Genomic DNA, 24761 nt, shown 5'->3' with positions numbered 1-24761 from the left:
CTATTCCCTAGACTTCTTGCCTTACCATTCCCTAGGCTACCAACCTAAACTTTGCTATTATTGTCCCTATCTACATGTACCTAAATTTTCCCTATTACCAACTTCTATTCCTTTATGCATCAAACTACCGAAATTTTAGGAAAAAGAAAATGCGTTTGTCTAAGTTTTCTAGGTCTGAATCCTTAATTAATGAATGAATAATAAAGTATGTTTCTTCAAGGCCGTATATTTCACCGAAACACCTGAAATGTCAGGTACAAAGTAACATGGATTTTGTGTCAAACAAAGTTTGCGGGTATATTCACCCTCGCTGATGTCATAGTTATAGCTTTGTAAATGGCAACTTAAAACAAACTATGTACTCTGTAAATCAATAAAGCTTTTGGGCCCACAAGGGATAATTGATTAATCTAAAGTCTGATAGTCCAGTTAATACACAATGACCTTCCATACATTTTCAGTACTATTATGCATTTGGTTTACACATCAGGCACCTTTTGTCAGAAATCACAAGTTGATTTCAATCTAGAAAAGTGAGAATTTTCAATGTAAAAGGCTTAGATAGAATAATTACATGATTCACCAATATGTTAATACTAATTTTAATTTATAATATATATTTTTATGTCCCCCACTATAGTACTTTAACATTTGCAATAACTTTTGCAATATTGAAGATAGCAACTTGATATTTGGCATGCATATGTATCTCATGGAGCTGCACATTTTGAGTGGTGAAAGGTCAAGGTCAAGGTCATCCTTCAAGGTCAAAGGTCAAATATATGGGTCAAAATCGCTCATTTAATGTACACTTGCAGTATTTCAATATTCAAGATAGCAGCTTGATGTTTGGCATGCATGTGTATCTCATGGAGCTGCACATTTTGAGTGGTGAAAGGTCAAGGTCATCCTTCAAGGTCAGATGTCAAATATATGTGGCCAAAATTGCTCATTTTATGAGTACTTTTGCAATATTGAAGATAGCAACTTGATATTGGCATGCATGTGTATCTCATGGAGCTGCACATTTTGAGTGGTGAAAGGTCAAGGTCAAGGTCATCCTTCAAGGTCAGAGGTCAAATATATGTGGCCCAAATCGCTTATTTTATGAATACTTTTGCAAAATTGAAGATAGCAACTTGATATTTGGCATGCATGTGTATCTCATGGAGCTGCACATTTTGAGTGGTGAAAGGTCAAGGTCAAGGTCATCCTTCAAGGTCAAATATATGGGTCAAAATTGCTCATGTAATGTCACTTCTGCAACATTGAAGCTAGCAATTTTATATTTGAAATTCATGTGTATCTCATGGAGCTGCACATTTTGAGTGGTGAAGGGTCAAGGTCAAGGTCATCCTTCAAGGTCAAACATCATATAGGGGTCAAGGTCATCCTTCAAGGTCAAACATCATATAGGGGGACATTGTGTTTGACAAACACATCTTGTTTAATTGATAACATGTTATAAATGTTATTAAAATACTAGTATTAAAAAAGTGATTATTTTTCAAAATAGTCAAAGCATTACATGCATTCATGAAAACAAGAAATTATAAAATTATGATGTAGAGCCTTTATATTAATTTATTTTTATAGTTGAAAAAAAAATCATCTTTAAAATCAAATAGTACTGGTAATAATTTATATTGCAGATGCTTTTCCTTACAATTCTCTGCATCCTTTAATCGCCATACATTTCAATGAGTGCAAACATAGTTAACAATCTTGTCGGAGTTGTATGACAGTGTTGGCCTATCAACATAATACATTGTTTTAGGGTCTTTATGTCGCATTTGCCTTGTCTTTTAATGCGGATTTTAAATTGCAAATGAATATTTTTTTATTGAATACCTTTCTTTAAAGACCTAAAAACATTTGTTTGTAAACTGGCAATAAAACAAAATTATGCTTCGATGTTGACATATCTGCAACAGTGCTCCAGCTAGGATTTGAAAAGGGCAGGTTGGCTTTTTTGTCAAAAGGGCACTTTAGACACGCAGTATTTTGTCAAAAGGGCAATTTCGACGCGCAGTATTTTGTGAAAAGGGCACGTTCGAGCGCTCGGGTGTTTCTGGAATGCTTTCTGTTGCATGTTAATTTATATGTTATTTATAATTGTTAGAATATATTATTCCCATTAATATTAAACCATTCAATCAAATATAATGTCTACAATGAGGATTAAATTAATACAATGAATAATCATATGTAAAAAAAAAAAAAAAAAAAAAAAAATTCTTGGGGGGGGGGGCAGGGGGGGGGGGCAGGCGGAGGTTCGGGAGGGCAGGGCGGAGGTTCGGGAGGGCAGGGTGCGGCGCCCTTCGATTTAGGCCTAGCTGGAGCACTGTGTAATATAACCATAATTTACACGAAGCTCAAACCCCTTACCGACACATTTACTTGTATGAGTTGCAAAACTATAAATGTGTCTACATTTGTATGTGTTGAATGAACAAATCTATAGAAAAATTAGGGATTTCCAAATTGCTATATCCTTTATTCTATTATACTACAAAACAAAGATTGTCAAACAGTTTTTCAGATCCTAATTAAACTCTCCTTGAAGACAATACAGAAAGTTTTTGATTTTGCTTACCGGTAAAAGGTATTTGTTAAAAATGGGAAAATTTCAATTGGGCCTACTGGGGTAAATCTCTCCAACATTGTAATGGCTCTTGGTAAAACTCAATTTAATAAGGAGAAAACCCGAGTAAGACATCTAGGCCAAAAAAATAAATATTACCAACAATAATGATGGATGTAGATTGCAATGATCGTTCTGAACAGAAAACAGAAAAAAATCAACAGAAGGATATAAAATGCACTTTGTTGACTTATGTGGAAAATATTTACTATAACCATGCTGAAAATAAAATAAAAAAATTCCAAGTACTAAGTTTTAACATATTGCAATGTAAAACATGCCCCTGAGAACTCAAGTTACGATAGTTTTGCATGAAATAATTTTCATGATGTAATGCATTTTTGTATGCAAGACTATCGTAACTCTAGTTACGATAGTCTTGCAGGGAAAATATTGCTATTTTTGAGTTATGATATTTCTGCGCTATAATCATTTCAACTGTTAAGATTGGAAATATAGTGCTAGTAATTTTGCAGTATAATTATGTATATCATTAAAATACTAAGGAAAATACCAAAAAGTCATTTTATGAAAAAAGTTGAGTTACGATAGTTTTGCGTGGAGCCCACGTAGTTAAAGGATTGTTTTGTGAACAGGAATGCGAAACACGGTTTCTGGAAAATTTCAAGTGGAATGTTTAACGGGTATGTGTATGCTACATGTTAACTTTTCAGACAATTTTACCAGTTATTTTGTCATGTGTTCTTACTTCAGTATTGCCATATTTATGTTATTCGTTGTTTTGAAATGCCTATTTCATTAAATGTGACATTTTCTATTAGATGAATATTTTGGTCAGCTAATATAAAATAAAACACATGCATGCATTTTCCGTTACAGTTATTTCTAATGGTTTGTTTATCTATGGATAGTTTGTGTAATGTTCATTTGAATATCATAGCAATGGCAATTAACAGTTAATTACAGTTTACTTGCTTGTGCACCAATAAAACACAACATTAAACACAGTATCAGCAAGAGTCGATACATAAAATTGGCTAAAAAAAAACAGATTCAATGTGGGCCACAGTTTAAAAAAAACAAGCCTGAATGCTGACTTAGTAAAAACTTAATCTAATATTGTTAGGAACAATATAAACCAATGGTGATATTTTGTCTTTCTGAGAGGAAAAAAAATCCTTTCTCTTACGATCTTGTGGTGACTTGATGGTAAAACAAACAATAAAATATAAGCATCCGCATGTTTAAAATGCATGTACCATTTTTAGTTTGTGGGCAAAATCATACATCTTATTTTACCATTCAAGCTGGGATTTCAAATCTTAATGCAGTAACCTCCAGGCATCATTTTAAATTTCATTTCCTTGGGAATAGTTTCCTCTGAAGTATATTGATAAGTACATATTCATTGGGATTCAATTGAGCCGCGTTCTGAGAAAACTGGGCTTAATGCATGTGCGTTAAGTGATGTTCCAGATTAGCCTGTGCAGTCTGCACAGGCTAATCATGGATGACACTTTTCTCTTTTATGGTATTTTTAGTTTCAAGGAAGTCCCTCCTTGCCGAAAATCAAGTTAAGGCAGAAAGTGTCGTCCCTGATTAGCCTGTGGGGACTGCACATGCTAATCTGGGACGACACTTTACGCACATGCATTTATCCCAGTTTTCTCAGAACAAGACACAATTGATACTGTAGATGAAGATGGTTTTGGTTAAATTTACTGTTTTTCCCATAGAAGTAATGCTTTTTGGTAACTTCTGTATAGAAAAGCCCAGACTCAGTACCTATATCACCTGCATGAATAGACTTGTCTTGTAGACATTATGTAATATATCTTGATTGGAACTCAGGCATATTCTTTAAAGTATTTTAAAGTATGTCCTGCAATTATATAGTGCTTTATATTATTATTTACTTTTGTATTTTTATGAAGTTAGTCCATATTCAAAGAATATTAAAAGTTGTGTACGTAACCTTGGTTTGTACTCACAATTAATGGTATTCTTATTTACAAGCAACTCCTTTGTTGCCTAAACATTTTAGTGAAAAATGTAATAGTAAGAAATCATGCGAGCAATTTCTTTATTGTTCTTTTTACTTTCACAAGTGTTATAGTTATTGCATACTTTGTTTCATGTTGATACCTTAAAGATAAGGAAACAATTTTCTCATATAGTTCTTGACCCAAAAAAGTTAATATTTTTAACTAATATATTTATTAAATAAGCAATTTTCATAGTACCACCTCATGCATTGATAAATATGAGTGTCCATATAGGAAAACAGGGATTAATGCATGTGCATTAAGTGTTGTCCCAGATTAGCCTGTGTAGTCAGCTCAGGCTTATCACGGAGGACACTTTCTGCTTTTATGGAATTTATGTTTCAAAGGAAGCCTCTTTTTTTAGCACAAATCCAGTTAAAGCATGGGCTGCACAGGTTTATGTGGGATGACACTTTACGCACATGTATGCATTTTACCCTGTTTTCCTATATCGAGGCTCATATACAAGGTAAGGTTTGAATGTTGACAGGGGCACAGTATGGTGGGGGTAGTGACCTCTTCTACAGCCAGTTTGAGCTGCACGCCCGGGAGCAGAAGGTCAACCAGATTGTGCTACTTGAGGTACAGTTTCCTTGCGTGATGATCACCAGAGTGTAAAATCCAACCCTGTTATCTCTTTGCTGCTCAAAAATCGCATTTTGGCTGATTGGTAGTGCCTTAGATAATCAAACAAAATTAAATAATTTTCTAAATAGATTCAAATATTAAGGTTTCTTATCCAACCCTTACATATTGAAGAGCAGCAAACAGCATACCTGAACAGACTGCCAGTTTCTCACAGTCTGTTCTGGATTTTACTTTTATGCTGGTAGCATATTTCTATTTTCACTCAATGCTTCTAAGCAAGAATGGGTTATGCTGTCAAACTCACAATAGTTTTCAACAGATCATAAACAACTGATGATCAGCCATATCAGCCCTAAATCAAACAAATCAGAATAATGGCAGAATATTATTAGCTCACATGAGCACCACAAGGGTCATTGGTTTGATATATATGGTGTATAACAGTATATTGTTTTCCTCTTCTGTCCACATTTTTCTGTGTCATGCATAGTAAAAAAACTCATTAAAAAAACACAAGTATTAGACAAATATCACAAAATTTACACATAACAGGTTAGCTTTTACTTGTCTCAGGTAAGCATCCTAGGACCATTAGGCTCTCTTGTAGCATTACATGATGGAGAAAAAATTTAAGCAAATTTATATTAAACTTAGTAAAAGAGGAAACCTTGTTAGACATTTACCACTGCTTGACATACAGACTGATTCTCATTTTGAAATATGCAATAACGACAACTCAATTAAAAATCTCTTTTTTAGACAATATTTGTGTCACGCCATTACAGGATGCCATATTCCGGGTCAAGCAGGTGTTTAACAAGGAATTTGATGAACTCTTCATCAAGAAAGAGCAGGAGATAGGGAAGATCGCGGAGAAGAACAAACGCATCAAGAAGATAATTGCTGACCTTGAATTCGTTGAGGATGTCATCGAACCGTCCCTGACAATTGCAGAGAAACCTGAGATGATGTTAACTGTAAATGATGATGAGGTATGTGCGGTGTGTGATGGAAGTAAAATTCTTTTTAGACGATTGCTGCAACAATTTGTTATTTAAAGGTTAAGTTTAAGGGCTTATAGTGAAAATGTTGTTTCTGGTAATGAAATATGAGGCAGTAAAAACGGTTTTCAAGCAAAACTTAAAAATATAAATTAATAAAATATTGTTAGATATGAGCTTTGATTTTTGTTTGGTTGATTAATTTAAATCAAAGATTAAGATGATATTGGAAAATATTTGGTTTACGCAAAAGCAGAAGGAGTGTCATTAGTATGTGATCAAAATTTCACCTCCGTTCATATGTCATTTAATGAGCCTATTTCTGGGAAAACTGGATTTATAGCCTGTGTGTAAAGTGTAGCCCCAGATTAGTCTGTGCAGTCTGCACAGGCTAATCAGGGACAACTTTTTCCGCTTTTATGGAATTTTTTTGTTTGTAAGAAGTGTCTTCTGAACTAAAACTGGAAAGACTACTCTGGGACACTTTACGGACAAATGGTTTCTTTTTTCAATATTTTAGGTCAAAGTGGAGAAGTTCTACACGCCTGAGCAGCGTAAGATAATGGAGAAGAAGCAGAAGGAAGAAGAAGAAAGGCGCGCACGTGAGCGAGGTGATAACGCACGTGAGAGGGCGCTCAACGAGATGATGGGTGGAGTGCTGGAGGTCAAGAAAGAAGACGAGTTGAAGAAGGTAGGGTATGGAGTTGGATGTCAGGTTTATGGTGGGATGTTTACATACTTGTACATTTTCAGCAGGTTCCCCAACCCCAACTCTCCCATGAGCTGTCTCTTAACTCTCAGCACACTATGCGTCCATTGCATTCTTGCTGTAGTCTGGTTGGGATTAAAACCTGTGACCTCACCTTGTTTTGTTGCTCATGTTGAAAATGTGGGTTTCATGTCAAGTATTATTTGTCTTGAAGGCTTACTCAAGGCTTTTTAATTAGTAGATCTTTTTTCGGTGTAGCTGTCTAAGCCAGCTTATCACCTTACCTTACCTTTGTAAGTGTCCAATAAAATTCAAATAAAATTTCCCACGGCTAGATACGAATGAATACACTTCATTTATTCCCTAAGCTGATTTGAGCATAATACCTCAGACCATTGGAAACATTACCGCGTCTTTGTAGTATAGCGTGTAACAATGTTTTACTGCGTGTTCAGCATGAAACAATTTTATCTCTAATGAAAAGGCTCGATGGATAGAACAGTTTTACACTCAACTCTTGACATCAATACAGTTTTGTGTGCCCCTTTATATTATGAGGATTGTCAGCGCCAGAGCGTTTTTACTTAAAGGTTATGTTCTCATATTGAATAATTACAACCATATTGCTGCCTGTGAACTACTATATTTTAGTACATAAAAGTATCCTTTTTTCTTATCCTGATATTTGTTTTGGCCAAACCATTTTTAATTTATTTTCTAAATTGAACATTATACATGTAAAAGTATAAAGCTTTAAACAAGCCGTCGTTCCAGCAGTGGATTTGTGACCTCACTTTAATGCATTGCATTCCAACCCACAAGGTATCAGGTCAGTTCGCGGCCAGTAAACGGATTGTTATATAATATAGGCACTATCACGTTAACTAGGTGAACTTGAATTGTATTTAGACCAGAAATATGTTAAATGAAGATATTCGGCTATATAACTATGGTAGGTCAATCGTAGATTCTTAATGCGTTTTCAATCAATATTATTTTTTATTAATTAAACAAGCGTTATTCCACCTTTTTGACCAATTTGTTAAGCATGAGCGCGATGATTCCCGATACTGTTAAAAATCGAATCAAATAGCAATGCCCGACACACCACTTAAACAGGTTTGTTCGAAGAGCGCGCTTATAAATATTTAAAATATGTACTGATACTTTGCGTGTGGCCGGTTGACTTATATGTTATAATTTCACTTCCATTCTTCTTTTAATTTTCTGTTTTGTATCTATAGATATATAATATGTAATAATGTAAAATACGCCGCAAAACTCCGCGTAACATCCCGTTCTCAGTGTGATGCAGCTGAGAACTGCATGGCAAACAACATTCGCTATCTTAGATCTCATTCATTAAACTCTTTACCTTTCATAAACTCCAACCACAATCAACGCCATATATCTTTTTAAAAAGATATTTCTTGTTAGATTTTAGATGCAAGCTATATGATGCAGCTATCAATTATAGCATCAAGGCCAAGCTACCTGGAATTGTTTTATCTAAGATAAATAAAATGTAACAATAAATTTATAATACATCTGACAATTTGTGCAGGCCCATTTCTAAATTTCCTAGTCCGGAGCTTACTGTCAATTGCAAATTTCGATACCTTGCTGTAAGTGTTTTTGTGATATTAATGTAGTGGATTTCAAAACATAAATTGTTTCATTGGATATTTTTTTAGATACATTTAAACAAAAATTTCAGTCTACCAAAACATATCATTTCTAATATGTGTTATTTAACACTTTTCCAATCAAATGCAAAGTGAAAATGGATATGCAACTAGTATGAAACCAGAATAGTTTGCAAGTTACTCAAGTAACTGGTAGGCTATTCATGTTTTATGCTGTAGCTGCTTATCAGTATCTTATAGTTGGAAATAAAAGCTTTAACATCTGAATCTAGTAAGAAAGGTCTTGAATTTTTTATGTGACTAAAATATGTCCAAGTGTGTATCAAAGTGGTAACGGGTAAAGTTAGCATTTTTTGACATGCCTACATGTGGTCATACATTTCCAGGACATCCCCAGACCGTCTTTCATCACCACCAAGGCCGAGGCTGAATGGAGTGAAGACGAACAGAAGATCGCTAAAGATTATGAGAGGAGAGTGAAAGAACTGCAGGAAGAGAGGGAGAAATACAGAAAGGTAAGCACCGTAGCCTCATGAGCCTTGTTCTGGGAAAACTGAGCTTAAGCCATGGGCCTAAATTGTGGCCCAAGATGGACTGCAAAGGCTTATCAGGAATGACACTTTCCGCTTTTAGGGAATTGAATGGTAAAGGAAGTCACTTCTTCACAAAATTCAGTTAACTCTTTCAGTGCTGGAACCAAATTTTGAAGGCATTTGCAAACAGTTTGGATCCAGATGAGACGCCACAGAACATGGCGTCTCATCAGGATCCAAACTGTTTGCTATTCTGATAGTATTCTTTGAAAAAAATCGAAGAAAATGCTTATTTTAGAAATTCAGCAGACGACATTTTAGCAGACAACAAATTTCCCAGCATGCAAAGGGTTAAGTCAGAAAGTGTTGCTGGTGATAAGCTTGTGCGCCTTACACAGGCTAATATTGGACATTACTTTACCCAAATGGATTAAACCTAATTTTTCTGTAAGGAGACTTTTATGTTTGCTCTTGCTTGTACACACACTGAATACATTAGTATTCTGAATTTGGTTCCAACTCTCTGCACACGTGAGTTGATGGTCGCCATATGGAGAAGGTGTTGTTTCCTCTACATATTACAATTGATTATCTTCTGAAAAGGTTGTGTTTTAAATAAGTCTTGGAATGGTACTACTGAATATAAGGATTAGGTAGAAGTGAATTAAACAAAAATAAAGATGACAAAAATAAATATATAACAAAATAAAACAATATAAACTATTTTATTTATGAATAAATGTTATTATGTCACTATTTGGTCATATTAAGATAAAAATTTATTATTGGTAGTTCAGGGATAAATATTAGAAAGTGCTCACTAAGCCAATGGCATCAACAATTTATGATAAATACAAAATATTCTGTACAAGAATTATGGAAATAACAAGGTTGGGAAATCATGACCAGAAAGTTAATTTCAATTTGGAGTATGAACAATACCTGTGTTTACATGATAACATACACAATTACTGCAGTACGAGTCATTCTCATGTCTCCTCTATACCCCAGCAACTGGAGACAGAGCTGCGCAAGAACCAGAGCATTATCCAAGAGGGTATGGCCGCCTTCGATGAAATGCTGAACACAGTCTTCATGAAGAAGATCAAGGTCATGATGGTCATCTACCAGGTACATGCTCAGGAAAATAGGCCATGATCTTTGTCATATTAGGACTTTTTATTCTGCAAAAAAATGGTCATGATATTCATTTGCCGGGTACATGCTGAGGAAAATACACTTTGTTTGTCTTCAGGAAAATTTGGGACACTATTAGTCCCCCACTGGTTTCACCGGAGGGGACTTTGGTCTGTCTGTCTGTCTGTCTGTCTGTCTGTCTGTCTGTCTGTCTGTCTGTCTGTCTGTCTGTCTGTCTGTCTGTCTGTCTGTCTGCTGTCTGTCTTTCTGTCTGTCTGTCTGTCTGTCTGTCTGTCTGTCTGTCTCTCTGTCTCTCTGTCTCTCTGTCTGTCGGTCGGTCGGTCGGTCGGTCTGTCTCTGTCTGTCTGTCTGTCTGTCTGTCTGTCTGTCTGTCTGTCTGTCTGTCTGTCTGTCTGTCTGTCTGTCTGTCTGTCTTCTGTCTGTCTGTCTGTCTGTCTGTCTGTCTGTCTGTCTGTCTGTCTGTCTGTCTGTCACTATTCTGGATCCTGCGATAACTTTTCTGAATATTTTTTCATGAAACTTGAAACATGGATAGATGGCAATATGAACATTTTGCACGTCATTTCATTTTGTTCCTACGTCAAAAATTCTGGTTGCTGTGGCAACAAATAGACCAGAAATACTGCTGAAAATGATGGTTTTCTGGATCCTGTGATAACTTTAAAAGTTCTTCATATTTTTCATGAAACTTGAAACATGGATAGATGGCAATATGGACATTATGCACGTCATTTCATTTTGTTCCTACGTGAACAATTCTGGTTGCTATAGTAACAAATAAAAAATTCAAAAAATTCTGACAATTGTGAAATTTCTGACAATGGTGGAGCCAGAAGGGGACATATATTGCTTGGCAATAATCTTTAGAATAAAATCCTGTTTTATTTGTCTTTAAATATTTTGTAAATCTTGGTTTGCAAGCTTTAGGAAAACCTGCTTGCTTTTAAAGAAAATAAAAAATTGTCTCAATGCTTCTAAAGCCTTCTATGATTAAATCGACACTACAGCCTGAACGACTTCACTTAGTAGGCTTTTTATGTGTTTAACTGAATGCACAAATATGTTGAAAATTGCTTGGATTTAAATGTTAAAACACATCCTTCTGGTTCTTGTTTCTAAAAATCCTTTCACAATTGCATAACTCTAACTAGTTAGGACACTAAAATGACCCTAGCTAGTTCAGTTGGTAGAGCTTGTGACTGTCAGTCAGGTGTACATGAGTGTATGTGAGCTGGAATCACATACTACTTGTGTAGGCATTGGTTGAAAAATAGTCTCAATGCTCAGTCTCAATCAAGAAGGTCAGTTACTGGAATCAGTAAGTAGAACAACTTAAACTGTTTAAGATTTTCAGGAAAAGTTTGAGTATGTTATCAGCTTGCCATGATAAGACTGAAAAATATAGGTGACAATAATAAGCACAAGCATGCTAAATAAACACATTTGTTTTAACTATTGTTTTAGGAGGAATTGAAAATTCTGCGCCTGCGCTACTCTCTCCTTATTGAAGAGGAACTAGAAACAAGAGAGAACGAACTGAATAGGCTTCTAGAGCACAAGACTGCCATGAAGGTAAGCATTGCCACGTTACCATTGTACCTTATTATAAAGCTACTCTGTGATTTCTTTACTTGAACAAATAAATGTAGGCCATGGCAGCCAAAACACTAATCTGCATAAAGCATAGCAAGGAAATATACTGTTAATGCAACATGAAATTAAATCAGTAATGTAAACAAGTATTATATTAAACATGCAAACCCTTCGTATATTTAAAACACTTGACCAGAATTCTCCCTGAATACCCAGACACATGTAGCACAGCCTTTGTTTGACAGGAAGAAAATTGTGTATCGATACCGTAACATGAATGCAACATTAAAATAATCTTATCAAATCTGCAAACAAGTCCCTTTAAAATGCACAAGATTAACATAAAATGCAATTCCAACGTGCAATTTCCTTTGATTTCTCAAACAAAGGCAAAGTAAAAAATACGGACATAAATACAATGTAAAAATTATCAGGTATGCAAAAACGTTATCACAATCAGACTATGAGCATTTAATGCTGATCTAATTGGGATTTTCCCATAATTCATAGACAAAGGCTGTCCAGATGATGATCAACACAACAATTTAAAATTCTGCTTATATATCCCTTGATGTTCCCATCGTGTCAAAACCGCATTTTACCATAATTCCCAGAATAAGGCAGTCCAGACGATGATTAACAAGGAAAGAGAGGACAATTTAACACAAAAAATTCTCATCACATTTTATGCTGATCAAACCTGAAAATATTTCATTTAAATGTCAGGCGTAGGCTGCCCAAAGGCTGATGGAAACCAACAAGAGTGTGAGTGTCTTCTATGACACGAATGACACAAAAAATTCACATGGCATTACATATAATGAAAATTATTGATAATTCCCAGGCTAAGGCAGCCCAAACATTGATGGAGACAAACAAGAGTGTGAGTGCCTACCGAGACACGTACGACATATACCTGGCGGAGGACAAGGTGATGGACAAACAGTTCAAGAAGGAGTTCCAGGATGTCTCTGCCCTGCAGCAGGACCAGCTCTACAGGTTCTTCAAGAAGAGGCCCAGGTATGTGTGTTTGCATGTGTGTGTAGATGTAAACTGAGGACCTAAACACAGGAAACTGGGGACTCTATAGGTTCTTCAGTAAGAGGCCCAGTTATTTGTGTGTGTGTGTTCAGCAGGACCAGCTCTACAGGTTCTTCAAGAAGTGGCCCAGGTACATGTATGTGTGTGTGCTTGTGTGTGTATTTGTAAACTGAGGACTTAAACACAAGAAACTGAGGACTCTATAGATTCTTCAATAAGAGGCCCAGTTATGTGTGTGTGTGTGTTCAGCAGGACCAGCTTTATAGGTTCTTTAAGAAGAGGCCAAGGTATGTGTGTGTGTGTTTGGGATATTATGACCCAGTATAGAATGCAGAACTTTGGAAACTGAGGACCCAGAATTGTTTTTTCATGTGACACAAGACCTGGTTCTTCAACAAGAAGAGGCTAAGTTATGTGTGCATACTTGCCTGCGTTTGTATGTGTGAAGATAATGGGGGTGGGGTGGCAGTAGTTTCTGTTAATGTTTGTGGGTTTGTTTGTGGTTATGAGTGGGTAGCTTGTTAATATGTTTATTTAGGTGTATATTTAGGTATAAAGTGGTTGTAGATTTTGTTGCGGGGCTGGGGGAGGGGATGTATGCTCATTAGTGGTTGGCATGCCTGGATGGGTAGCAAGAGCATGTGGAAGGGCGTGTATCTGTTTGTTAGTGGTCACTTGTTAAATTTAAATAAAGTTAAAAATACCGTTTTTAAGTTACCTTTGTATTTTTTGTGATGAGTTATAAAGGTTCTTCAAATTTGAGTTTTACAATTAAAGTATTTAAAGCTGTGTGATGAATGTCCCTTTAACTAGGAAGATCAAAGACTCATGGAAAGCTCAGTAGGTTCACCATGAAAAGGCACAGGTATGATTGTGGCTGATTGCAAAAAAATGTAAATACCTGGAGATGGTTCTACTAAATATTGTACACAAAAATCAAACCTAATAATTGTTTAAGAAGTGCATAGTTCTGACATTTTTTAACAAATTATTGAAGTAATTATATTCATTTCCTTGTAATCTTTTTTACATTCTTTATTGGAGGAACATATTGGTCATAAACATCTATTTGCTGTAAAGTAAATTTATGTTTGTAATTATTTTTGTTGTTGATATTTAATAAGACAAGCCTTTTTTCCAAAACAGTTGACCTACATTATTGGCACCTTCTTTATAAAAAGACACTGTAATACCTGTGATTAATTGTTCCCTCTTAGTTTCACTGTGGCAGTTTTCAAAGCTGCTGGTGTGATTCAGAAGTGAAAATAAATTTATTCTTTAAATGCACAGTGTGTAATTAATATATTTTTGCCCAGCTGTTTTTGATTTGTGGCCTTTCTATTATAGAATTTTGCCACTCTGTTGTTGTTTGGGGTTTAGAGTCTTTCACCCACTGTGCCCTTATTATGAGCCGATTTCTTTTCGGCTGCTCTGATAAGATGCTGTACATAATAATCCAGTTAAATTTGACATTGTGGCTGCATTTGTAGGCGAATGATGTTGCAGAGGTTTCAAGGTCACTCAGCGTTCTCTGTATTTCATCACAGAGATGATAATGTAATACTCAGGTACCATACCGTGTAGTCCCAGTAAACTGTTGTCACTTCACACAACATGAACCATTTGTCACGTTTGTTTTGAAGAATGATCTTTTAGCTCACATGAGCATTAAGTGCTTGCTGTGAGTAAATGTGGTCAATCTGTGTTCGTCTGCATCTGGGAAGTATAGTCTGTCGTCAATTTTTAGCTTGTAATCTTGTCTAAAGGCAACATTTTTCATCCAATTTTCATGAACTTAATTAAGTCTTAATATTTTAGTTACAATATCTTGACAATTAATTCTCAATTAGTCAGAATATTTTTAGTTACAATATCTTGACTGAAGTCAAATCTGAGTCACATATGTCCAAAAACTAAGCCACCAGGTCAAATCTTAGGAATTCCTATTACCAATCTAGGAGCAATATTTATGATTCAATCTTGTTGAAAGTAGCTCAAAATATCTATCTCTATATTATCTATGCAGCATTCAAATCTGGGTCATGTGGATCAAAATGTATGTCACCAGGTCTAATCTTAGAAAGTCTAATCTTAGAAAAACCTTGTTACAGTTCTTGAAGCCACATTTATTACTCAGTCTCCTTAATATTTTGTCACAATCTATATTTTGACAAAATCTAGGCCATGTTAGAATCAGGGTCAGGTGGGGTAAAAAATTAGATCTTTAGGTGAAGTCTTTACAAATTGTTGTATCTTGAACTCTGATGAGTGATTCAAGGCCATCAAGGTGTTCTTGCATACACTAATTGTCTAAACACCATGGCACAAAGAATTCAGGTATGACATAGTTTGTTTGCAAATTATTTGAATTATATTATTTAAATTAAGCTTTCAATTTAATGATTTAATTAAAAACTTAAAGCTGATCTTTGATTTAAGAAAATGAATCACCATGAAATTAGGATTTATTGCCTTTCAAATAGTTGTCAGTTAGGCATGTCACATTTTATTTTTTCTGTTCCAATATAACACAATTTTTCTTTTGTCAGTAAAGCATGGTTTCACAACCTTCTGGGCTGTAAAGTTATTGTTAATTGTAACGCAAGAATCATTATTATGACTCTATACAAAATTTTCATTATTTAAATTTGATTACCAGTATTGTTTTATTTTATGTTTGGAATGCAGCCTTATCGGTCCCTCAGAATTGCTTGTAGTTTCTGCCCACTCATTTTTTCGAACAGAAAACAGGTAGTAGAGTTGTGTTGTATGTTTACGGGTTATATATTTTACTATTTTGTTCTGATGGGTAAAATTGTTGTGACACTGTTAAATATGCCTACTTTTTGATAATGTTGACTGGTATTTTCGAAATTATTGTATGTTGTCCTGATGTATAAAATTGTTGTTTTGGCTGAATGTGTTAACCTATCAGTAATCTTTGTATTGTATTATGAATTGTTTATAATCTGATGGTTTGGATGGGAAGTATTGTTGTATTTCAGATGTATGTAATTTTATCGATCATGTATGTCTGTATGTCAGGAGGTGGGATATGGGTCACAAGTGTTACAAGCTCTAGTTATAATTTGGTTTTAAATTTCACAAACCCTTGCATTGTTATGGACCCAAGTTGCTTTTCATTTATCTCCATTAACAAGTAAAGACCAAGGTATACTAAACTGTACATAGGTCCAACTATTTGGAGTTCTCTGTTTTCATTGTTTTCTATTTTGACAGTGTAAGAATAAGTTTTTGTATTTTGTCAGAATAATGTTAACCTAAGCAGGCATCAATAACAAAGTTGCATATTTTAATTAAAAAATGTTTACAACACAAGTTGCTATTAGCACAATTTAATAAATTGGTATAAAGGATTAAAAATAAACACCTAGTAAACCAACTATAAGGACCTAGAGTTTTTAGTGAGTATTTAGGGGAGGAAACTGACATAGGTCTTCTATTGAAGACTGTATGTATGTAGTGAATAGGATGTCTGCCCTCCACAAGTGAGGTCATGGGTTTGAGCCCACCTCATTAAGCATTCTAAACATATTTCCAAAACTCTGGTCCTTCCCAGGCAATGGATTCTAAAGTATTAAATGCTATGGAACTTCAAACTTATTAAACAGTTTAAAAGTAACATACCCGGTTATTTGAATTTAAATTGAAAATCACACAAACATACCAATAAAGCAGTCAAACAAAGCATTACAGCTGACGTTTAAAAATATGTATAAACATAACACTACGTGCAAATTTAAGGGCATTGAAGATCACACGAGCGGAGGGAGATGCCTCAACATTGCCCAACCCTTTCGCGGACCGTCCATCCACTGCACGACAGAATGCGCAGGCTGACCAGTACATGGCCAATCAAATGGCGGACCTGGACAAGTTGTCCAACTGTCCGGAGGGGGTTGAGCCACTTGTCTGGGATAGGCTGTGTAGATACCGCATGGAGAAAGTGAAAAGTGAAAACAAGGTAAAAGCTTTGTTATTCCTTTACCCCTCAGATATGTATTCATTTCCAACCTTAAGATGCTGATGAGCAGCAAGCAGCATTAAACCTGAACAGACTGCAAGTCACTCTCAGGCTGTTCTGGCTGTTTATTGTTTGCATACAGCCATTTCCACTTGTTCTGAGAGGGAAAGGGTTATAACATCCCATAGAGAGATTATATTGGAGTCATCGCCTAAATTGGCAAGTGTATTTGTAGAGCCATTTAAGTAAATAAAATGTAACAAGTTTATGTAGCACACAACTTCCGCTTTTATAAAGCAATAGCATATATTCTTTAAATATGTCATTGCTATGAAATAGAGATGTGCAGGACAATTTTTCATCCTTTATGATACATACATTCTTGATTACTTGCTCTTGAATATAGCTGACAAAGCAGTATGTCATGTTTGTGTCAAAGTTCTACTTTTTATATTGGGTCACTTGACAGGACGTATTTTCGGAACACCCTTGGCATGTGGATCTTGTATAGGAAACTTCTGATGCAAATTATTTTTCAAAAATCAATGACACAACACTTATAGCTGAAAAACAACAACAACAAAGTTTGCAGTTGTGTATTGGATATGGTGTCTGCCTAGCGACTGGTTGGTCACTGGTTTAATCCCTACTCTGGAATGGTTATAAAGAAACTTAAGTACTTTTTCTACAAATAGGAAACAGACTACAAATGTGTCTTGTTCTGAGAAAACTGGGCTTAATTCATGTGCGTAGTGTCGTCCCAGATTAGCCTGTGCAGTCCGCACAGGCTAATCAGGGACGACACTTTCCGCTTTAATGGTATTTTTAGTTTCAAGGAAGTCCCTCCTTACCGAAAATCAAGTTTAGGCGGAAAGTGTCATCCCTGATTAGCCTGTGAACACTGCACAGGCTAATCTGGGACAACACTCTACGCACATGAATTGAGCCCAGTTTTCTCAGAACAAGACGCAAATCATCTCAGTAAGCCTTAGGCTTTGGCTGCAGTCCTTCTGTAATTCATGCATCTAAACTTAATTTAACTCAAACATAACAAAAACTTATACAGTTATTACTCTAAGTTTTCGGACACTTAAAAATAATTATTAGTTTTCGTGTCTGAAAATTTAGATACGGAAAATATTCAAAAATTACAGGTCTCGGAAAATTTAGAGACAAAAACTAAATGTCCAAAAATTACAATTATATTGAAATAAAAGCAATAAATGAATGCACAATAGTGTTTCTACTTTCAAATAAAAACAACTTCACAGCTTTGCTTACTCTTGCCTGAAATGATACATAACAAAAAGTAAAAACATATTGCTCCCTGTTGGGTGAAGCGCTTGTTTTCTACCGGTATACATGGTTACCGGTAACCCAATTACACATATGCTATGGTATGCGTCTTCCTTAATCCCTTTGTAAAACCCCATTTTCAAAGTAATTATGCTATTCAGTATGGCTTATATTAAGACATTTAAAATTTTACTTCTCAATAGAACAATAATAAAAGTTAATCATGTACACAAAACTTGCCATCATTTGTATATTTTCAATGGCTGCTTTCAGGTGAAGGTCAGTGCACAAATCTTAGCAGAGATGACCTCATTCTATCAAAAACGCCAAGAGCAAGAGGAACAGTATAAAAAGGATATAGACAACATACAGGACCAGCTATCAAGGTAGGCCTCTCTTCCCATTTCCTTTTTAGTGTATACTTATGGCCCACACACTCACATATTGTTAAACAATTGTCATGCAATTACCGGAAGCAATCTCAAAAACAAGTTTTTAAGGTTTGATCATATGCTTAAATGATGTTTTTTGCACATGAAAATGGACAAATTAACCACGAAAATAGTGTGAAGATTTCCTTAATATGCCCCAGGCTTTCTATATGGGCCTCGTTCTTGAAAATCTGGGTTTTATGCATTCACATTAATTGTCATCCCAGATTTATCTGTGAAACAGGGACGACACTGTCAGCTTTTATGGATTGTTTTTTTTAAACAAAGATTATTCTAAAAGAAAAAACAATGAAGCCAAAAAATGTCATCCCTGATTACCCTGCTTACTGCGCAGGCTGATCAATAATGACACTTGAGGCCCAAGCATTTAGCCCAGATTTCTCAGGACAAGGCTTATATTGTCAAACTGCTTCATCCAGATTACGGGAGGATCGAAACCGGTTTAACCTGAACCTGGAGGTTCAATTGCTGCTCAAGCAGGGCCAGGTGGAGGTGGATGCAGGCTCGTTCATTCAGGAGTACAAGGACAGCGCACTCATTCACCGCAGCGTGGTCGAGGAACTCAACAATAACATACAGGTACATAGAGTTACTTTATCTTAAATGTGAGCTTAACCTGAAGAAGGAACATTTGTTTCTATAGAGGATCTAAACAGCATCATACAGATAGACACAATTATTTAATCTAAACCCTTACTGTTCAAAAACGCATTTTGACCCATTTGCAGTTCTCTTAGAAAATCAAATTAAATTAAAAACTTTTCTTACAAGATTCAAGTTTAGAGTGCTTATTTCCATCATTAAGATACTGATGAGCAGCAAACAGCATTAAACCTGAACAGACTGCGTGTAACTCGCACGCTGTTCTAGTTTTATGCTGTATGCACAGAGCCATTTACTGTTAGGTACAACAACAACCAAATTGCAATTGTCTTTCCGCTTTCTGGCTTTTTTGATGCTTCTGGATCACAGTATTGTATTTTTAGAGCAGTATGGCAACTTGCACATTCTAGCTTTAAGGAAACTTGTTGGTTACAGTTCAAGATAGCACACACGGGTAACAATGCCTTATAGCACACCATTTCATTGTTCAATATTCCTTGTTTCTCTTTTCTTTTAAGCAATGTTTTTGCAATGTGATCATTAACATCTCCAGAGGCCCTAACTTTTTGGCTACACGTTCAGACAAGACCACATTTTTCAGGCAGCTGATCAAGTGAAAATAGGAACACAAAAAAGGTGTATCTAGTTAATGTATGTCATCTTTTCTTAGCAACTGGGTGAGAGCAAGATCGCCAGCATGGTGGAAAGCAAAGACTTCAGGAAGGGAATCATCCAGCTGGAATGGTGGGTGTACCTTGTGTTCGTAGCTAGGTCAAAGGTCTCATACATTTACTTACAATGAGCAAAAAAAATAATTGTACACATCTTACAATAGATGACCCTGAGAACTGTTGATAAAACGGCCCCACAAAGTTTCTCACACCTATATTGAATATGTTACTTAGATTAAAGTGCATGTCAATAGTTTGTATGGCTTGTAAAGTAATAAGTTTTAACCATATTTTAGCCATAGCATACTTACTACTCTAGTGTAAAGGCAGTCACTGATCCATATTTAAGCATTTGGATTTTTTAGTTTCCTTATTCACACATTCATTGGTAGATTTAAACATGCCTTTTGTAATTTTTAAATGTGACAAAAATTATTAATTTAATATGTTTAAATGAATGTTTATAAATGTTAAGGCAAATATTAATTATGTATGAATATTTCTTCTTTGAAGTTAGGAAAATTTAAAGAGTTTTAGCTGATTAACAAAGTTGTAACAATTGATATAGTAATTTAGAGCAGAACTGACTTGTAATTATGTTAGCATTACCAGTAGCCAAAACAGCCAATGGATACTGAAATCTCTAATTGACTTCTAAACCCTCAGAATTGTTGGCGCCAATCTATCAATGGTATGTGTGTTTTGCAGGGAGCATAAGAAGATGTTGATGCAGGTTGAGGATCTACAGAACAAGATGAAGGACGTTCAGTTCATCAAGGTCACAAGAGAAATACAGCTGGTATGTATGTGCTTTCAAACAGACTGAATTTTCATTTACTGGAATACTTTACTGATTTGTCTACTAGCCTTACTTAGATTGACTATATAACACCCATATAGGTGGGCCAGTTATCAGAGGGAAAATTGTGCCCTGGTAGCAATTACGTGTTCCTGTAGAAAAGTCTGTGTTCCTGTACAAATGCCTTATCAATAGTTTTCTGCTTGCTAGAAACTGCATTCTGATGTGCAGATCTGGGACCACTTTCAGGAAATGAAAAAGTTTCAGAGGTTTAAGGCTTATTTCTTTTAGCAACTTTTTTAATCATTTGACTTTCGGGGGAGGGACGTCTTGGCTCCTTTGAGAAAAAATCCCATGTATTTGTGTCTGTTAATTGCAAAAATAAAATCAACTTCAAAACTTTCTCTTGTAAATAGGCAACACAAAGAGGAAGTAAACACAATAGATAGGTTTTGGTTTATAATGCTTATAAATGCAAATGTCGCTTCATTTTTTGTATTTCAGTTCCTGAATGCCCCGGACTATGAGGGTCGCAAACAGGGTGAAGTTGGCAAGCTGGAGCAGACTATTCTCCAACAGAAACAGGTACACATGTCCTCAATTAACTCATTTGTTTCAATTGGCACCAGACATCTTTTAATCTGTTTCATTAAATTTCAGTTAACCATATAGATCTGTTGTTATATACATCATAGGCCCTTAAACACCTAGTGACAAAAGGAGCAACTCATTTTGTCACTAGGTTTTCAAATGTCACCTTCTGCAAGACGCAAACATTTGCCTGTAGGCAACATAGAGTTAAAAGCAAGATGGGCCAGACTCATTTATACTTATATAGTCCAGATTTCTATAATTTTCTTAAGTCTGTTTGAACCGGATTTTCTTAACTTCACTATTTTTATGTGTCCCAGTCTATACTGGGGGACATATTGTTTTTGCCCTGTCTGTTTATTGGTTTGCGTCAAACTTTAACATTGGCCATAACTTTTGCAATATTGAAGATAGCAACTTGATATTTGGCATGCATGTGTATCTCGTGGAGCTGCACATTTTTCCTTCCAGGTCAAAGGTAAAAAATATGGGGGAGACATAGTGTTTCACAAACACATCTTGTTGAAATTGCAAATGAAGTTTGCAAAATTTGAAATATTGCAAGGTTTCTAAATAAATTTTAAGTGAAATTAACAACATAAAAACTAGTGTGTCCTCCACCATCAATTTAAAAACAGTATGACACATAAAAAATACGCATCTTATTCAATTGCAGGATTAAGAATATTTTGTAAATAAGGACAAAATATTTGATTGTTTTGTATATGTAAAGGCTTTTGTGTGAAACCGATGAAATGGACTCAATATTTTATGATTAAATACATAACGTCAACCCACAACCCTTGGTTTTTACAAGAGATAATAAATAGTTGGCTAACATGTATTGCAATTAGGTTTGGCTGGTTAGCTTGGACAATAACTACAATGACAAAGACTAGAACAAAACCACACATTTTTAACATGAGTTTCCAATTCATCAGTGTTCAATGTAAAAAATATCATTTCTGATCATCAAAGTAAACAATTTTTACCAATGATAAGATTTCATTGCATGTGCAATAAGGGGATGGGTTAATTTTGCAGACTGTGTTTCATTTTTTATTTGTCATTGCTTCATGTTAAGTGAAGATGCAATGATACTAAAACATGACAGCTGTTGTGTGTTACAGATCCATGAGAAGAATCTCTCGGAGCGTAAGAAGGCGTTAAAGGAACTGGAGCGCACGATCAAACAGAAAGAGAACGATAATGAGCAGCTCCTTAAACAGCTGGAGGACCTCAATGTCTCAGTGCACGAGCGAAAACACATCGAGCAGGTCAACGGTAAGGATGTTTTGTCACATTATTTACATTACGTGTTATTATATATATATGTTAAGCACAGATTATATATATGAACCATTCTCTGGGATCTTTTTGAACCTTAGGTACACATGAGCTGCGTTTTGGGAAAACGTGGCTTATTGCATGTGCGTAAAGCGTCATCCCAGATTAGCCTGTGCAGACTGCACAGGCTTATCAGGACAACACTTTCAGCTTTCATGAACATGTTTAATTAAAGTATTTCTCATCTTTATGAAATCAAGTCTTAGACAGAAATGTCTTATTGATAAAGCTTTAGTAATTTTTTAACATCAATAAAATTGCATCAGACAATAAATCTAAATTTACTCTACCTTTATGGAAAAAGCTTTATTATTAGGCTCATGTGCGGAAAAGTGCTCAATCTCAGGATCTTCATTATTAATCGATGAATTTTAAGAGAATATAATTACTATATAATGAGAACTGAAAAACGTCATTAAAGTTTTATCATTCAATTAATACCTTACCTTCAGCTGACAAGCAAAAGGACTCAGGTGCAGAGAAGCGCTATCAGGAGATCGTTCAGCGGCGCAAGCTCGTGGACCTGGCCAAGGCGCAGGCTCAGGAAGTGGCGGTGCTGCGCGCAGAGGTGGAGAGGCTGAGGATGCGTACATTCCCGGCTCTCGTGCAGGTGGAGCACTAGGGATTGAACTTTTGACCCCTTGTTCTTTTCTGGAGGGAAACTTGTTTAAGGATAATGTGGATAATTTTGAAGCTTTTTCATTTGATTATGTTGATGAAAATAGAAATTAAAGGGATACATGTATAGTGCTTTATGGCTGGTTTACTTGAAAAGTTACTGTTATTTCTAAATAGTTTCTGTGGCCCTTTGAAGTACTTAAAAAGCTTATATGGAGACGTTTAATCACTCAGAACATAAATATATTTGTGGAATATATTTTGTGCTAAAGTTAGCTTGTAGTGTCTGCCAAAAGTTATACCTGGTGACTTAAATGTCAAATATAGCATGAAGAATGCAGGAAAATCCGGTGGTGTCTATAGCTAATTTTGGTTTCAATTCTTGATCAGACCAACATTTATTTGACATCCATCATAAATGTTTGCGGTTGAAGATTTGAAATCTTTTTAGAATAGTTTCAGTTATTGTAACATACACTTTGGTATTTCTTGACTGATGATTGGCACTTTTTATAATTGAGAGGTGTTATTAAAACAAACAACAAATTTGCATTTTCAAAATGGATTTATCTTGGAAAATATACAATAGTGATTGCTCTTTCCCTATTGTAATTAAAATACATTGTTGTTTCATTGTTAAATGTGATCCATATACATGTATTATGTTGAAATCAATCTTTGTGCATTATGTTTCAAATTTTCACTGCATTTTAATTGTAGTATGTTTTATTCTGTGATATTTGTTGCAGTATTGTGATAACTTATTTAGCCGTCCAATTCTATTCCCATTGATCTTGTTACAAATGATATTTTGGCGTAACAAGAAACAATACTTTTAAGTTACAAAATTGAAAGACTTCTCATAAATTATCCATTTACTATGTTTATAAATCCTTATTGCCTGTATGAAAACTTGGACTAAAGTAATAAAAAACGTTTTCAATGTCTAAATTATCTTGTTTCTAGTAAATGATTATGCATATATAATGTATGTTTATTGTACAAAATATTATATATGACTGATTGTTGTACTAAATAAAAATTATTTATGAAAAAGAGAAAACTAAAATATTTTGTTAATTTGTTTTATTATCCTCATTAACAAGAGCATCGTAAATAGATGACGTAACTTATAGTAGCATTCATAAATAAGCTCACTTATATATATTAGAATACATAAATAAGTGAGCTCATAATAGCATTCATAAATAAGCTAACTTATATCCCTTGTCAAAAAATAACCCACTTTCATACCAAAACACACTTAAACCAACATAAAACTGTGTTTTTTCTGAGTTTTTCTTAGCGGAAGTTGGTTTTTGCTAATAAAAGTGAGTTTTATGTGCGCTAAACTGTGCTTAACTGAGTTTAAAGTTGGTTATTTTAAGAAGATGTGTGTTTAAGCGAGTTTTTTTCAGTAAGAAGTCGGTTTTTTGTGTGTCAAAAGTGAGCCTTTTTATTTATGAGTTGGTTTATGTGT

General features: G+C 35.1%; 1 protein-coding gene across 15 annotated transcripts in view; it reads left to right on the top strand.

Annotated features, from left to right (window-relative positions):
- Positions 1-23413, top strand: part of LOC127841058 (cilia- and flagella-associated protein 43-like) — a 96173-nt gene extending 72760 nt beyond the window's left edge. For 9 of the 15 annotated variants that reach the window (XM_052369597.1, XM_052369591.1, XM_052369594.1 and 6 more), the window contains 15 exons: positions 5141-5232; positions 6024-6230; positions 6760-6930; positions 8981-9109; positions 10139-10258; positions 11750-11857; positions 12723-12898; positions 16685-16904; positions 18474-18586; positions 19072-19231; positions 19926-19999; positions 20635-20725; positions 21230-21310; positions 22447-22600; positions 23116-23413. In XM_052369597.1, the coding sequence (XP_052225557.1) occupies positions 5141-5232; positions 6024-6230; positions 6760-6930; positions 8981-9109; positions 10139-10258; positions 11750-11857; positions 12723-12898; positions 16685-16904; positions 18474-18586; positions 19072-19231; positions 19926-19999; positions 20635-20725; positions 21230-21310; positions 22447-22600; positions 23116-23285 (2066 nt within the window). In that variant the 3' untranslated portion in view covers positions 23286-23413. Of the gene's footprint in view, positions 1-3240; positions 3289-5140; positions 5233-6023; positions 6231-6759; positions 6931-8980; positions 9110-10138; positions 10259-11749; positions 11858-12722; positions 12899-16684; positions 16905-18473; positions 18587-19071; positions 19232-19925; positions 20000-20634; positions 20726-21229; positions 21311-22446; positions 22601-23115 lie in introns of all 15 variants that reach the window. The other 6 variants (XM_052369584.1, XM_052369587.1, XM_052369589.1 and 3 more) reach the window with 1 other exon arrangement.
- The last annotated feature ends 1348 nt before the right edge of the window (positions 23414-24761 follow it).

The sequence above is a fragment of the Dreissena polymorpha genome, chromosome 8 (assembly GCF_020536995.1).
Source record: "Dreissena polymorpha isolate Duluth1 chromosome 8, UMN_Dpol_1.0, whole genome shotgun sequence".
Classification (NCBI taxonomy): Eukaryota; Metazoa; Mollusca; class Bivalvia; order Myida; family Dreissenidae; genus Dreissena; species Dreissena polymorpha.
Note: the sequence above shows the minus strand (reverse complement) of the source record. Positions and strands in the feature narration are given on the sequence as shown.